At 39.2% G+C, this 16868-nt stretch overlaps 1 protein-coding gene across 4 annotated transcripts in view; it reads right to left on the bottom strand.

Annotated features, from left to right (window-relative positions):
- The window catches only part of TIAM2 (TIAM Rac1 associated GEF 2), a 92267-nt gene that overhangs the window by 52745 nt on the left and 22654 nt on the right, over window positions 1–16868 (bottom strand). Inside the window, exons 5-12 of one of the 4 annotated variants that reach the window (XM_086461120.1) lie at window positions 14488–14673; window positions 13395–13541; window positions 11962–12027; window positions 9732–9794; window positions 4780–4947; window positions 2001–2111; window positions 1459–1537; window positions 451–543 (exon numbers count right to left, since the gene is read on the bottom strand). In XM_086461120.1, coding sequence (XP_086317246.1) covers window positions 451–543; window positions 1459–1537; window positions 2001–2111; window positions 4780–4947; window positions 9732–9794; window positions 11962–12027; window positions 13395–13541; window positions 14488–14673 — 913 coding nt within the window. The remainder of the gene's footprint in view (window positions 1–450; window positions 544–1458; window positions 1538–2000; window positions 2112–4779; window positions 4948–9731; window positions 9795–11961; window positions 12028–13394; window positions 13542–14487; window positions 14674–16868) is intronic. The other 3 variants (XM_086461121.1, XM_086461122.1, XM_086461123.1) reach the window with 3 other exon arrangements.

Raw genomic sequence — 16868 nt, 5'->3', positions numbered from 1 at the left:
GAAGCATGGTTTCTGAGCAGCACAGTAGAGAAGGCGCTCACAGAAATGTATGCAGAAAACTATTTTGGGGAGGGAGGCTACTTTTCATTGCCAGCAAAAGTGGAAGTGATCGGTCTTGGAGACTGACCAAGCCCATGAGGTTCCTCAGTGTGAGATGAACACTTTCTCTAGCCTGTTCCTCTGTGCAAAAGCACTTGGTTGGATAGCTGAATACAGACTTTGTCTCCAAGGATGAACAAGAACTCTTCCCACTATATTGAAAGGGTAATTCAGTTAGGCTGTGTACATTATCTTTTGTAATATCACATACTTTCCATGGTCTTCAAGAAAGAAAATTATGAATAGCAAAAGCCAAGAACCATTTCAGACTGCAGCACTAAAGCTCCTTCAAGTTTTGGGACTTTAAAAAGACAATGAAGTTCATTTTTAAACATAAACATGATACAATACCTTCCTTGTATGCCAGCCCATCAGGGAGAACATCACTTACAAATATACGGGTGAGATGCTGATTTTCATCAACTTGTGCTGTGACAGCAAAGCCTGAAGTAAAAGAGGTTTAAATTAAATAAACATTCTCTGAAATATTTCCCTTTTATTTTGTGTATTTATTTGACTCTACACAACCAGAGGGAGGATAGTCCTCGTGAGAACACACCCACGGAGCACAGAGAAATTATCATATTGTTTCTCAGTCATTGTAAGGCTTGTTAAAGTTAATAACACTTTTCAACTTCCAGGAAATGTCATGCTGGTAAAAAAAAAAATATATATAATAATTTCAGAAAAATTTTTCAGCTCCATATGACATTTCAATAACACAGCTCATCGTTACGGTAAGAGTTCTGCAGTGTGTCCATCAGACACAGAGCTGTCTTAACAGATCCAAAAAACTGCAAACCCAAACTGTAAAGCAGCAAATCCATACCAGTGAGTGAGACAGCCCAGAAAGGAGTAATTTATACCAACAGACTTGCAGTTAAAGAACAGCACAGAGCTGCCTTACAAAGGTATCTTTGCAAGGTACATAATTATTCCCAGGCATAACCACGTCCCTCGGATAAAAAGCCTGTCAGAATTTGTACCAAAGGACACTCTGTTGATACTGCACCAACAGAGGATCCCACTATCAAAACAGGAAAGGGCAGACCTTGACCATGGCCTGACTGAGACCGATTGTACTAATCCAGGCAAAGGACATTCGTCTTCTGACAATACCATGCTTGAATTATCTGACCAGTGCAGCAGAATTAGAAAGCTGACCCTTCCCAAACATAAGAAATGCACTTGCCGGTTTAAAACAACCAGTTTGGGTCTTTCTTATAATGCCTCAAGTCCTTTACAGGCTCAGACTTTGAGCTATCAAGGATGGCTCTACCTGCTCACAGAGATAGAAAAATCCTGAAGAGAGAAAGGAAGCAATGAGAAGAATAAAAAGAAAAATTCCTGAGAGCTTACCAAAATCACTTATGTTTTCAGTCTTCGTAAGATGAACATGATAAACATTTAATGGACAAATTTCTATTTCATCATACACCTGTTTGAAAAAAACAGTAACAGAAGTCATCAAATTATGAAATTGGAAGCATCAAAACCCAAAGGCACATAATGAGAAATAAGCATGATATTCTTTGCATCAATAAAGAATCAAAATTTGCTGCCTTTACACAGAGAGCTGTGTTACTCTGCAAGCATCACCTGTATCAGTGGGACTAAATGCAAAGTAAGCTAAAGATGGAAAACCCAGCCTGGCGTAGAGGCTGACACCTTGCTTTTGTACCAGAAGCCCCACTTAAATCTTCAAACGGTTCTTGAAAAGAGTGTTTGCAGTGCCTAGCCCCTGAGATGTCTGCATAGGCATGGACTATGTGAATGAGGATGGCAGAATGCAATCCAGGAACAGCTTTAAAACCTTATTTTAGATCTAAACCACACATATTCATAGGTGATAATTCAACTGTAATTACAGACATCATGGAGTTTTATCTAAAAGGAGTCACACTTTCCTGGTCTACTATGTATTCGTATGGTTCAGGAGCACAATACTCAGTATTTTCATCAACCAGTCGTCTGAGTTGTAGGCCATAGTGTCTTGGCTCCAGCTGTTTCATCTAAGGAATAAAGAGAATGAGGTTTGGAATTTGTTATTTATTTCCAGAATACCAGAAGACAAAGAAGTGACACACACACAGAAGCAGCTCTTTAGGAATCATGCAAAAGTCAGTTTCTCAGCAAGTAATTTTCTAACTATTTTTGTGGTATAAACAAAACTCACACACTGCTTAGAAGATAAGGTTCAAGTGCAATTCCCGATTTCCCTTACGATCCTCCCAAGCCCTTTCATAAACATGTCTTCACTATTAAATTAACTGAGCACTGCTATGTGTTTCCAAAGATATCACAACTGTTTTCTGTCCTTTTGAACTTACACTCACAACCACCTTTTTCTGTGACTACTTTTAATGACTCAGTTCTGCTCAGAAACTTTTTATTCTGATGTAGAAAATGTATATGCATGTATGGGCCATTAGGAGAGGGGATGGGATGGGAAGAAGGTTCCCTAAGGGTTTGCCTTTATTGGATTTTATTTTTATTGCTGGGTTTCATCTACGATCAGAGAGTTTCACCTATTTTTTTTCACTGCGTGAGGTCAAATCAAAAATCTTGTCTCAGTAGGAAGTCAAAGGGAAATAGGAATATTCCCAAAGGATATTAGCCTGAAAGTGTTGAGCCCCTGATGGGAGTGTCTGTGAAAATCAGGATGCTGGTGTGACCACTGCACGAAACATGCTGGTTTAGCATATTAATAGAGAAACATTTCTAAAACAGGAGGAAGCAACATTTCTAAAAGAGGATGAATGACTGCATCCCATCTTTAACACATCTCTGCAGCTTACAAAATCTAAATCTACTGAGTAACTACTAATTACCATAACATTTTGTTATGTGTAACAGTTTACGAGTTGCGTATCCTGAACAATTGTATTCAAATGCACATTTCTTTCTATACATGCTATCCAAAAGCCTCAGATGGAAAACAGAAATGAGAAAAGTATAAATCCCATAAAGCATGAATGAAGGGAAAAAAAAAAAACAACCACCCCTTTGAACTTTATCCTTATACACATAACATTCAAACATGTTCTGTTAAGAAGAAAGATTCCTTACACTCACCAGAGCAGAATGAAAGTGTAAGAAGGAAAAAAACCAGGACAGATGAGCAGAAAGTATTCAGCGTTAGAGAATGCTTATGAAAAGCGTTAGGCACAGAACAGAAAGAAAAAAAAATAAAACAGAAAAACATTTAAGAAAAAAAAATTCAAATGATTTAAAACTAAATTTTCATGTGATACAGACAATGAAAATTAAAAGTCAGCTTTACAATTACAAATATTTTGGAATGATGTAGTAAGAAAGGCAAAGAATTTCCTTTTCAACTTCATTTTACGTTTATAAATTTTATTTCCTCTTTCAGGGGTCTTGCATGTCACCGTAACTACTTCCACATGTTTCAGCTCTACCGTGCCATCTGGTGGTCAAATAATGTCTCAGACAATCCCTTTAACCTGACTAGGTACAGTGAATTTTTAAAAAGTAAAGCCAGGCATTAAACTGTTTGTCCAGGAAGCAATCTCCACCAGCAAAAGCAACGAGAGGATAATTTCTTCTCAGTGATGCCATGAAGACACATTGTGACTTAGCTAAATCAGTATGCCTGTTTTGATTTAAAAAATATAGTTCATCCTGGATTTTAAAAAAAACTCTTATAACTTAATAATTTTGTTGTTGTTTACAACATTATGAGGTACAAAGAGCCATTAAATTGGGTCCTTTCCTCCATTAGAAGCCTCAAAATTCATTAACTTCAGGCCAGTTGAATGAAATCACCTGAAAGTTCACACTAACGTATGCCAAAAGCTACAGCTGGATTTTGTACAGAGCAGGACTCCTTTTTTCCCCCATTTTTCCCCTTTACTTGTGAAGTAAATAAAATATATTTATCAGTTTTCAGAAAACAGAACTTGGGGTAAAAAGTTAATTCTTCCAAAAAGTTTGTTTGCATAATTTAAGTGATTTGAATCACAAAGTTAGAGCTAAATTCAAGCACTGACACACACGGAGACAAAGGCGCTAGGTATGTTGTGATGTTCTAGAGGTGCTGGTCTTCTGTCTGTAGTTAAAATTGGTATTTCTACTTTACCTTCAACCTGTGACTCAGTTTTCTGTCCCAAGATATACAGCAATTCCTCTCAAATTGCTGGCACTGACTTTCAAAATGGAACACACTCTTTGAAATTCACAAGTAAAGCTGGTATTTAATTAAAAGCTTAAAAGGGTCCTTTAAGAAGCAAACATATACAGTAGCCTTTGTCACAGCAGTCTTAAATGTCTTAATGTCCTGGCATTAACTCCACCAGTCCCCATTACTCCTCTGTGGTTAATTTGCACAGAACAACTGAGTTCGCTGCAATGACAACGTAGAGTGGACACATGCTGAGATTTCTCAGGGGCTGACTACCTGGCAAACTACCACTGCTTTTTAAGTGTTCACTGTGCGCTGTCTTGAGCAACGCTTCTTGAAAACCTTTCCACAACCCTTCTACCTTGACTACAATACACAGATAACACATCTAAAGGGAACAGAGCAATGTGCCTTAATACAGTGACAGGGAGATGCTGGTATTATGCTTTCGCTGTTAAGGCATCCTCTGATATATTACATTCCTTCTCAAGTCCACAGCTATTAACAAGGTGCTATTGCACATGAAAAATTAGTACCTTGCATGCCAAAGATAATACATCTTCCACCTTGTGCTCTGGCTTGAGGGTCAGTGCCACTCCTTGGCCATCACAAAAGTGAACATACGTCTGGGTTTCCCAAGCACTCTCCTTCTGAATGCTCTCTGGCACTGAGCAGTAGACATTCAAAAAGTCATCGACTTGCTGCTGAAAACAAAGGAGAAATGTACAACATATGTGGATGTTGCAAAAAAAAAAACCCCAAAAGTACAATTACATTGGCAGTTTGCAGTGGATATGTATTTAGACACAGTCCTGTGTATCTTCCCCATTGCAAGACAGGGACAAAATTCTGTTACTAGCTCTCATTCACTATTGAAGGCCTGTTTTTCTTGAGAACAGATTGCACTTCCTCTGCATTCCCATTACGGGCTTTTACGCCTACATCTCATATTAATTGTTGATTTAACTCGAAGTGAAAATATGTAGCTACCTGATACTATATTGCAGTGGGAATAAATTCTCAAGAAGAACTGACTACTACAATTTTACCTAATTAACAAATGCAAAAAAACCCGGAATTACTGTAATTTTGACAGAAAACGACAATATAGTAAGTTTCCTGCAGAGAGCACTGTGGAGCAAGACTTGCCATAACATAATAAAGGACTAAAGCAGGAATAAAGTGTTCCTAGTCTATTTACAGTGTAAGAACACATTGTTTCACAGGTAGCACAGGGTATCTGCCTGTTTACCGTTTTGCTTCACATTCACCCTTATTCCAAAGCCACTCCGCTTGATCAAGTAATAACATCCACCCTGAATATATTCCCTGTTGCTTTCTCACCTTCATTTTCACGCTTTCTCCCGTACTGCACTTCAGGCTACACATTTCAAAGGAAGCCACACAAGAGAAGAAAAATACTGAGAGCTGATCAGAATTTGGAGTTTTGCCTATCTATTTGGGTCTGCCTGTTTAGCACGTCATCTAAATACCAAGGTTTTGGCATTTAAGGCACTTAAGTTTACGTAGATGGAGTTCTTTCACTCCCCTTACAGTCAATGGAAAAGGACAATAACCCTGTAAAGTAGCAGAACTGCTACCTAAGACGTATCTTAAGATACCCTGAGCTGTTCTCAGGAGTGCCTACGTCCCTAATGCTTTTTCTTTGTTTTTTTGTTTGTTTGTTTGGGTTGGGAGGTTTTGTTGCCTACATAAAGCCCCTTGATTATGCAATTCTTCCTCCTGGCTGTGCAAGGATACAAGCCCAGGGGTGCACTGCAATTAAAAGCTGCAGTAAAATCACGGCACAGGGACTGCTTCCCTTGCTGCAGGCAATAAAGTTATTGTCAACAATCTACCAGTAGCAACAGAGAGACCAATATTATTTTGGTTTTTTCCAAATAACAACCATGCCTGTGAAAATGATGTAGTAAGGAATGCTATCTAGGTAATTACCAAACAATGCAGAAATTCAGGTTGTAGATGACCCACAGTATGGCACAGTAATAATCTGATGCCAGAGTAAGACTGGTTTTGGCAGAAAAACATTAATGAACTAATGGCATTCATGGATGTTGTATCTCTTGCTCAACTATCCCTTCTAAATAGTTGAAAATTAATTTTCAATTAACACAAATCCATGGAAATCCTACTAAAATCCAGCAACTACTATACAGAACAGGAACCTTCTTATGCTAGTACAGTTAATGAAGTGATGAAATCGACACCAGGTGAAGTTTCACCTCAGTGGCTGTGGTTCCAGACCAGTCATAACACTGGTGTTGTTGAAGAAGATGATTCCCATAGAAGCATGGTCCTCTCAGAAAGCACTAAATCAAGTATCTGGAAATAAATGCTGATCTCCTTCCACAGTGGAAATAACAGAAAGGAGAAAGGGCAAGACAGGCAGCCTGCGAGAGTTTAGCAGGAACGAGTCAGATGGAATTCTCAGGCAGCTTCCTCCAAGGAAAACTGAAGCTGTGTTGCCTCAGCTAAAGAGATGCTCCCAGTAGCTCAGAGGTTTATAACTACCAGAACGCTTTGTGAAGAACAGTAGTTCTTCTTGAGAACAGATTCTCAAAGTTTTTCAACTCTCTGCAACACAAATAAATCTCACTGTCCAGAGGTGAAAAAAACCCTAAACCCCAAAACTCAGAGGATTAAGGTGATGAGAAATAGATTTAAGGCCACTTTTTTTTTTTTTTTTTCCCCAGAAGCTTTGAAGACAGGACAGAAAGTTCTGCAGCCAATATGAGATACTTCCCTTTCCCTGCCACGTACACTGGAGCTCAAGCATATGCCGTGAGATAAACTTGCCTCTGTTATTAAACATGACTATGTTCCTTAACTGCAGTCAAGGTACTGTTGCTTCATCCATACTTTCCATCTCAGAAAATCTGACATGAAAAGGTTTTTTTTTTCCCCTGTTATGCCTGCAGTGACTAATTCTACAATAGTTCATTCATTCATTGCCACATGAAGTTATAACAACCCATCCAATTTTCCAGAAATAGGCGCCAGGATTTGCAGACTGTCACACGTTGTGCCACAGGGCTGCTGCAGGACCAATAGGTTACTTCATAATTTCCTCCCACTATTTGCCTCTGGTTTTATCATCCTTTTCAGGGAAAACACAGCCTCCCTGGCAGACTTCACTAGTCATCATTCACTACACTCCTCAGCATTTTATAAAAGTTTTGATGCTGTTTTTGTTTTTCATTTGAAAGCAGCCAATGAAACCAGGCTGATGCCAAAGTAACGGTTTTCAGAGTTATGATGAATCATTTCTGAGTTGTCGTATGATTCATCAAATGTCAGGATCTTAAAAATGCCCACGCTATATTTAATTCCCATTAAAAAAAGGGTTTAGAAATAAGGTTGAGACAACAATAATAATAATGTTTTTCTAGAAATAAGGTTGAGCTGCAGAGCTCTGCTTCAGCACCTAAATCGGAGTGGGTTTTTTAGTCTTGTAACACAAATCTGCTAAACTTTGAAAAAGCCTGACCCAAAATCTACAACAACACTGCCCCCCCACCAGTCCCCTCTACTTGGGGAACAGGGCTGTAAGCCCCTACCTGAATATGGAGAAGACTGCTTTTAACCATATCTGGGTCAAGAAGCCAGACCTCATCCCTTCCCCAACACAGCACACTCCCTGGTGCCTTCAAAACGTTTCTCCATCTCCTCAGAAGGGTTCAGGATGGGCAAACACTCATGTTAGGCCAGAGGACTGGAGACCCACAGCAGATCCTGTTGCACAAGGCAGCACTGTCACCCTCCCAACCCCAAGGGGGGTCAGTGCTAAACCGAGGGACTGGTGTCACAGCCCTTCCAGAGAAACCTTCAGGGTATGCACCCAAGAGACTTTGCCTCTTCGCAGTTTTAGGAGGGCCCAAACCTTTCCATGTTTTAACAGGATTGGACAGGAACGAATTGTGTTTGCTGTCCCTGACGTGGGAAATGGATACCATCTCATACCACACCCAATGGTACATTCTAGAAGAATTTATAAGTGTTCTCTACAGGAGTTCTCATCCAGAAATCCCTCATAATTATAATTTATTTTGAAAGAAGAGGAATGACTTGTTTTAAATGCTTTCCCATCTCAGGAAATTACAAGCAAGTGGTCAAGTAACTAAGGGAATTCAGATGTTTCCATATAGTTCTTCGAAGAATAGACAAAATGCGAAGATACTTTCAGGAGGCAAAACAGCATTGTAGGATTAGCTGCTGTCAGTGGGAGATGTCCCTCTCAGTGGTATAACTTCTGCATAATTATATATTCCTTTCTTACCTAGCCATTAAATGAATGCACTTGACGAGAAAATAACCATGTAGCACATAATGATACAATAAAAAACACAAAAACCTATGAGAAATTATGAACTTTGTCCAAACCTTCCTCACGAGATTCATTACAGCTCTTCATTATAGTTAATCATTTTCAAGAGTAATATTTCATTTTAAATGCAGATTTTGATTTTTTTGTCAAACTCAGCTGAAAGGAAGCAGTACTGCAGTATGATTTTTTTTTTAAGTCTTCTTTCAAGTTTTAAACTGCATCAGGGGAATATCCGGTTCAGGGAACAAAGGAGGAAAGGGGACAGGGGGTAGATGGGAAGACAAATACCCCTTCAAGTCTGCCACATGTTGCCATTAAAGAAATCCAGCTATACCATACAGAAAATAAAGTCCAGAAACTCTGTGCGTAAGACTTAATTTGAGTTTTTTATTTGGAGCCTGCACAAGCCTACTGAGGGAGATGGATTCTGTCTAGGTAAGCCCTGCAGTACACAGACAACACTCAGTGGTCCTACATGTATGCAGTTACGGATTTTGGACCGTCCTGCTTTGCTTCCCGACCAGGAAACGGCAACATTATCCCCAGGGAGGCTGTGGGAGCCAAGAGGGACCGTGACTCACGCCAGGTCACAGCAAGCAGCAGCTCTCCTCCTCCTGGGCACTGGAGGACATCAGTCACAGTTATTTACTGGGTAACGCCATTGAAGGGATGTTGCTTCCTCTTCCTTTACTTGGGCAATCTCCAGCTATATATTAACTCTCACTTCTCTACTGGTATGCTCCACAGACTTTATAATTAGATTTTATTTGCCTTTATACTTAAAATACACTGGTTCTGTTGAAGTAGGTAATGGGGAAAAATACACCTTGGGTTTCACCATACTGTAAAGGATGTGTTCAAACAAGCTTGGTTCCAAAACTCTCTCACACTGTAAGGATTAGCACTGTGAAGAAACCTCTAGGAATGTTTTTTAATTATTTTTTTTAAAAAAAGGCTACCATGCACGTTCAGAAACTTATGTTAAAGTTATTTCATTAGCAGAATTATAATCCTGCCATCTAACACTAACTGCATTTTATGAACCTCTGTGAGGTGTCTGAACCAACCTCATCATACACTTAGTGAAACAGATTCAGGAATTTAAAAACAAGACAGTGCAGAATGAGGACAGGCATATCTTACCTCAGCAGAGTTGGCTGAATTCTGGACACCAGCAAATCCATGTCCTCCAGCTGAATCAAAGATCTATTAAAAATATTACAGATAAATAAACAGTTAAACAAATAAAACCATTTATTTCTTACCTGTGTTAGGTAAATTCTTTGAAAAAATAAACATTAAAACAAAATTAATAAATAGATATCAGCTTGCTAAACCCCAGGGATCTTTTTGTACCTTTTATCGCTTTATTCTGACTAGAAATCCCCCTCTATGAAGAAAACTTAAGCAAGTTTTCAGGCTACACATACACTCACATTCAAATTCATATAAAAGCATTCATGTCCTTGTTTTTTCCTATTTACTGTTTAGCATTAAGATTAAAGTCATTTACCTTCAAATAATGCACTACGCTGGAAGTTACAGTTTCACCTTTCTGGATACTGTTAGGTACAGCTACAAATCTCATCATGATTTAAAGAAACAATTTCAAATCACTGTTGCTGTTTACTAAAACTTCTTACTCTATAGTTTTTCATCTCTTCTAATCCAGCAGTTAGCTTGACACTATGAATGGAAACTTTTAGCTTCGCTTTAAAGGCATACTTGACCCAAATCCCGCACTATTAAGTAATGAAAATAGCTGACTACTGTGTCTGCTTTGGAAGTGATGAAAGCAGAAACTGAGACTTACGTTCTCCATCTGTTTTGAAAATTTAACTACTAGTATCTCACAAAGGTGTTAGATTTATTAATGAAATTAAAAAAAGAAATCAAATAAATCGATATGTTGGTGATAAGGGTTATATGAACACACAGATGGATCTATACAGCTTATACATGATGTTGCGATTTGCACTGTAATAACGTTACCTTCCTGAAGAGCAAATATAAATAGTATTTTTAACTCCTTCTGCAGTCAACAAATCAGGACAACATCAAACTTACATCTGACATCTTTTGTTTAGATTTTTCATTTCTTTTTTCCTTTCTTTTTTTTTTTTTTGTACTAGCAAAAGCCTTTCAGATAATCCAAGACAACAAACTCTTGCTTAAAATTTCATATGAAATCGAGTTTCTGTCAATGCAAATAAAAGGCACCACTTCTGAACTTCCTCTTCCTTGTCTCATCCACGGATGTAATCAAAGTATTTTATTGTTTATGATTTCTCAAAACAGTTTATCATTTAGGCACAAGAAAGCAGATAAGCATTTAAGAAACTGAGGATAATGTGAGCCTAGACATCCCCCATCTGCTACAGTGCAGTTTTGTTAACCGATTTGTAAAAGACTGAGCCACTTCATTAATGTTTACAGAAGCCTCCCAGCATAGAAACTCTGAACTTTTTTTTTATTAATACCATAAAATCAAACTTTAGATAAAATTAAAAACTTCTCTGAAACAACAATGTTCAAGAATATACCATCTAATTATGAAGCTAGGGTACAACAGATTAAAACATACCAACTCCAGTCAAATGAACTTTAATTAAATCCAAGAAAGCAAGACATTTTAAACCTGTTGTTTGACACAGACGTTGTACCGCAATGAGCAAAGAAGTGAGCTCCACTTCTTTGCTTAGCCCAGTTTCCCAGTGGGCTGAAAGAGACAAGAAAGGCAGCCTCAGGCCTATTCTGATTTTGATATACAATTATATGCATACACAGAAGTTTGAGCATGGACATGGCTCCCTTTTCAGCCACCTTCTAGGTTCACAGGTCAGTTTTCAAGCCATGCCCTTAAAAATTCCTCACTTTTATGGGTATGAGTCATAGCTCATTGTTACACATATGCAACACTTGGAATTTATATTTCTTTTTTATTTTATTTTATTAAATTAAACATCCTGCAATAATAATTTAAAAAAAAAAAAAAAACCAACCAAGAATCCTCATCTTACAGATGAAAATTAACACATTTTTAGGCCAGCTGGTTGCAAGGTTTGGAATAAGGAGGGTGAGGACGCACCAGGGGCACCTCTTCCTGCACCAGGGCTCCCTTGCCCATGCTTGGAAAAGTGCTGTGAAGGCAGCAGGAGCCTCCTCTCCTTGCCACGGAAATAAGATTCCCTGTCCCTAAGTATTGCAGAATCCCCTTCACGGGCTATAAAGCACATAGGAGGATGTATTACCCAGTTAAGACAGTACAAGGTATCAGCTCCGCTGAGAACTGAGCTGAAGGACATAAAATCCCTTCCCTCGAGTCTCTTATTAATAAAGAAATAGAGGTGCAGGGCTCACAGACCAGCCTCACCTGCTGGGGAACACAGGGGAAATTATGTGAAAAGGACAAGCCAGAGAAAATGTCTCCTTCAGTTCCCTCTTTCATAAGACAGACTTGAGTTTTACTCTTACTCGATTTCACCATGTAAACACATCTCAACCGATATGCTAAAACGCAAAACAGTCACCTCAAGAAGCTTCATCCCAGTGTAACACATAGATAAATATTTACCTATTAAAAACAGAAACCACTAGACCAGAAAATTCTGATGTGTTATTTTGCAACATTAAATCTGTTGCATCAGCTCTGGGACTATGGCAGTATGCATACAGATAGGCTTGTTTAAATATTGCACAAGCAGATTACCAGACATGCAAGAACAGCCCATTTTCAAGTGCTAATCATAGATTTTGGCTAATAAAATCAAAACAGAAGGGCCAGGGAACAGCAGGAACCAAGTCACCTAATGAACAATGAACAAAATAGTGTTCTGTAGGAGAAACAGCAGACACGGCAAAGGCTAGTGAAAACAATAATGTCCTGAGCATGGGCATACCTTTACACCTTCTGCCTCACCGTCAAGGAAGCATCTCTGCTGTTATCTACCTTTTTTTTTTTTTCAGGGAGAAGGCAGCGAATTTTTGTTTCACATTTAACTGTGCTTTTATTGAGAAAATACAGACTCCTGAAGTGTGGCGTTTACACTAAATGCATGCATGGGCCACTGGTTTCACAAAGACAAAAAGACCCTGTGAGATGCTGTAGTTTCATTAGCAATGCAGCCCTTCAGCAGGAGCCCGCAACAGCACAGCCCGTCTCCCTGGGGCCAGCCTCCCCCAGCACATCAAACCTGTGCCAAGCCTTCAGCTGATTTAAACTGGCACAGCTTTATTAGTCAGCTCTCTACGCCTACAGCTCCTACAGCTGGCCTCCTGCATGACAGCAGTCTTCTCAAGTTGGTTAAAACGTACTTCCAAGCAGCGCGTGTTGCTTTGAGAGGCCATGCCAAAGATGGCTGTTTTTGCAGCAATCTCTCCTCTGTTACTCTATATTAAATTGCAATAGTACTTCACAGTCCCAGTCATAAGCCAGCACACGCTGTGTTAAGGACCACGCATAAAGGCTATCTCCAAAGAAACCCTACTTCCAAACACCTCACAATGTGCCAGGAGATAAGTTTTCTTACAAATACAAACCTGATGGTCTTTTGCTCCTGATAATAAACTAACCTACTGTGTCAAAACCTCTCATTTGCCAATCTTATTTAACACAAAGAAACACAAAATGAGATATATACTCTTCACAAGTGACACTCCCATTGCAAGTACTCTGCCATGTCTATTGAAATGGCGAACATAGGTTTGATGGACAGATTTCTCCTACCCCATGCACCCACAGCACCTTCCAGGATAAGGCCCAGCAGAAACGAGCCATTCTGTGCTATCCCCAGCAAGTAAGATTACCTGAGTTATGGAAGGTCGCTTTTCTTTTCCTTTTCTTGCCAATGTGTCCAGTCCTTTCAGTGAAGAAAATAAACCCTTCTTATTTCGGACCCTTTGTGACAAAGATAGGGTACGTTTCCTGAGAGCAGCTTCATCCCTGGAGCAGATCTGTTTAAACAGAGAGGCAGGCCTTCCTATATCACTTTCATAACAGGAAAATATTTATTTATTTCAACTTGAGGTACCAAACGAGAGTTACTTCAGTTCACCTCAATGTAATAGGCCAAGGTGTAAGGACAATGTTTTAAACTTTCAGTGGTGATGCTTGTTTTGGTATTCCAGTGGCGGGATAGTGTATGGGGCAAAATTAGAAGGTCATAGGAAGGGAGGAACTGAGAAAATATGCTCTGTACAACAAAACAAGTTAATGAAAAGGCTCTGAAGAATAATGATAACCTACCATTCAGATACGAACTTTCTAGAGGAAGAAAGACTCTCAAAACTGCCAATGTAGGAGACAAACGTCTTATGGCAATGAGTTACTAACAAGGTTAGTAACTGTTTTCGGACCGACTCTTACACAAGGTTAAAGAGCAGAACCTGCTACTGCTGTACTTGCCCTGAAGTCAACAGGGTGACAACACTTCCAAAAAAGATCAGCTCAGCCCAAAGGGACCTGAACCACTTTAGGAAATTTCAGTATTAAGCTCTTTTCATCCTAAGTGACTTAGCTCCTATACACTTTAAACTCTTAACTCTGTGGAGGTGAAATTGCAATGACAAATTTTCAACACAATGCCTCATTTACAGCTGAAGAATATTTTGGTTTGTTTCGGTTTTTTTAGGTATAGGTCAGAAATACCCAATTCTGGAGTCCTTGGAGGCCAAAAAAAACCCCCACCATGGCCATATCCTCATGGCTTCAAAGTCTGTCTCTCTAGAATAAAATTTATTTGCAGCCAAGGAACAGGCAGAAAGGGTAGAAAGGGAACAGGGCCGTCTGAGCAATGCATGTAGGTGCAGCCATGTATTATTCCAGCACAACTCCACATCTAAGTACAATATTAACGATGGCTTTGTGTAACACACCCATGAAAAGCGCATTTAGACTTACCAGTGCATGGAAGGATGAGACAGAGAAAATGCCGAGCCTTCCCAGTGCCAATTTTGAAGGACGACTGGCAGCAGCCAAAAGGCTCTTTGGGTTTGGGAGCTCCCCACCTTGCAAACTAGCTAGGTAACATCGCATTCGGAAAAGGTCCATGTTAAATTTTTCCAGGTTCTGTTCCCATTGCTGGATCTGTTTAGATATAAAAAGGGACAATTAAAAGCGGAAAAATGTCTTTGTGGGCTGCATTGAGAATTCGAGCTCTTCCCCAAACCCATAGTAAATTACTTTCATCTGGTAGTATATGGATTAGATTAGCTATACCCTGCCAAAACACATTCAGTCATATTGTCTTACATCAACCCAAAAGATGGCTTGAAATAAAACAAAGCTGGTGGTCTTAAATGCATACTGACAAGATGAACATACCATGAACTTTGGGTAGTTTGATAGCCACAAAAGCAGTTACATAAAAACACAACCCTGTGGTTCACGAAGGCTTTTCCCCCCACCCCATCCCCCTCTCCTTTTTGGAAATTAGTTTTGTTTCCTTCATTTTTACGAGCTTAGATTGTATAGCTGGCTGGCTGAAAGCAAAGCAGCATAGCTATGCTAATGCACCATGCAAAGCGAAGCAGCTACACTGATAGGTCCTGCTCATTCTTTACTATCATCCTACGGCACCTTTATCTGTAAACAGGAGACAATATTGGCAACACAAGTGCGTGCGGTTCTCTGTCTGACTAACAGGTTAAGTCATGCTTACACACAGGCAAACTGCAAAAATGAACTACATATGCCAAATACAAATCACTGGACCAAAAGCAAGAATGTATACATACCCTTCACGCAATTTTTAAACATATCTAACACAGGTACATGCAAACAGCTTAATCCACTTTCAATGTAAAATTAGGAAAGTGAAGAGACTCAAATATTTACTAGACAAATAAAGTTCTGAATCAAGGCTCAGGTAACAGATTTTAAGTATTTGTGTAGGCACATGCTCATCTACACAAAAATATATTCTTATGCACTGCACAAAAATCAAATTTTGCTTTTCATTTCCCCAACTTACAGATTGGTCGTTGCATCTAAAAATCTTCCCCACAGTTTACAATATACATTAGTACCAATAAATAGTACAAATCAAAAGGTAGCTGTGTTTAATAGAGTAGGCACATTCACACATGGGAAGGCAGAAACACATGTCCATTAGGTTAATGTGCACCAAGTTCAAATACTGAAGATTGTTAAAGTCCCCTGGCAATGCTGATCTTCCAATGTCAGCTCCAATCATTGGATGTTTGTTGTTCAACAGGTGGTTTAGGGCTGAGGAGAAAGTTCATAATGTTTTCTCTAACATGCACTGACTTCATACCTTTCACCGGCACGCCCTGCCTGTCCCTGTGCACACAGGACATTATCACCTTAATGCGGAGATTAGCCAAGGTTGGGACAAGCACCTTTGTGACTTAGAAAACAAGCTGAGAAATATAATAAAAATCTCAGGTGAACTATGACCTGCAGGCACATCTAGAAGCAAAATCAGTTCAGCTTCCTTATAATGCTGCCAAATATCACAAGAACTAAATAAGTATCTTGCCTCTTACTTTGAACAATGATGAAGTAAGCAATGAAAGGGCAAAAAAGGCCCTGTTAAGAAAATGGTGCTAAGGCTTGTGCTACAACTGATAGAGACAATTCCTAGTCTGGCTTCCTTACATATGTGCTCACAAACTGTGGCATCAGTTACACTACGCTTTTGGAAGTAAGAGTTAATCTTATTTGGCAGGTAAGGTGCAGAAAGGGAAGACAATATAACTATTTTGTACATCTGCAAATGCAAAATTGTAACTTACAGTACACTAAAAAAAAAATCTTTCAAGGAATGACTATTAAAAGCAAAAGATAGAATTTACAAAAGCTGATCATGACAGCAATTCTCTAAAGCCCAGAGAAACAGGACAGAGATGTACATATAACAAAGATGCCTCATCTAATCTCTGATCACAGACATTCAAAACATGCATCCTTTGGACTCTAGAAAGAATAATCATTTTTTTTAGGTTTATTCGATCATTGCCCTTTATTTAGCTTTCTTTGTGCTCTTAGACACTCCTCACAGAGCGTTTTTCTGCTTGCCAGTACTTTACACATGGGATGACTCCAATAGATTTTGTGACGAGCTCTTTCTCTGTGTCGACATCCAACTAGAATGAAAACATGGTTGTCAGCTTTTCACAAAGCCAAAAGCTACAAGCTCAGGTGAAGCCTTTTGCTTTGAGATGACACCTCCATGGTGGGTACAGAGCCAAGTCAACTTTGAATAGCTCGGGAACAGAGCAAGGCTTGTTCTGGGCACTGCTGGAGTGAAGCATCCTGTC

This window comes from Leptosomus discolor, chromosome 2 (assembly GCF_034619465.1).
Source record: "Leptosomus discolor isolate bLepDis1 chromosome 2, bLepDis1.hap2, whole genome shotgun sequence".
Lineage (NCBI taxonomy): Eukaryota > Metazoa > Chordata > Aves > Leptosomiformes > Leptosomidae > Leptosomus > Leptosomus discolor.
Note: the sequence above shows the minus strand (reverse complement) of the source record. Positions and strands in the feature narration are given on the sequence as shown.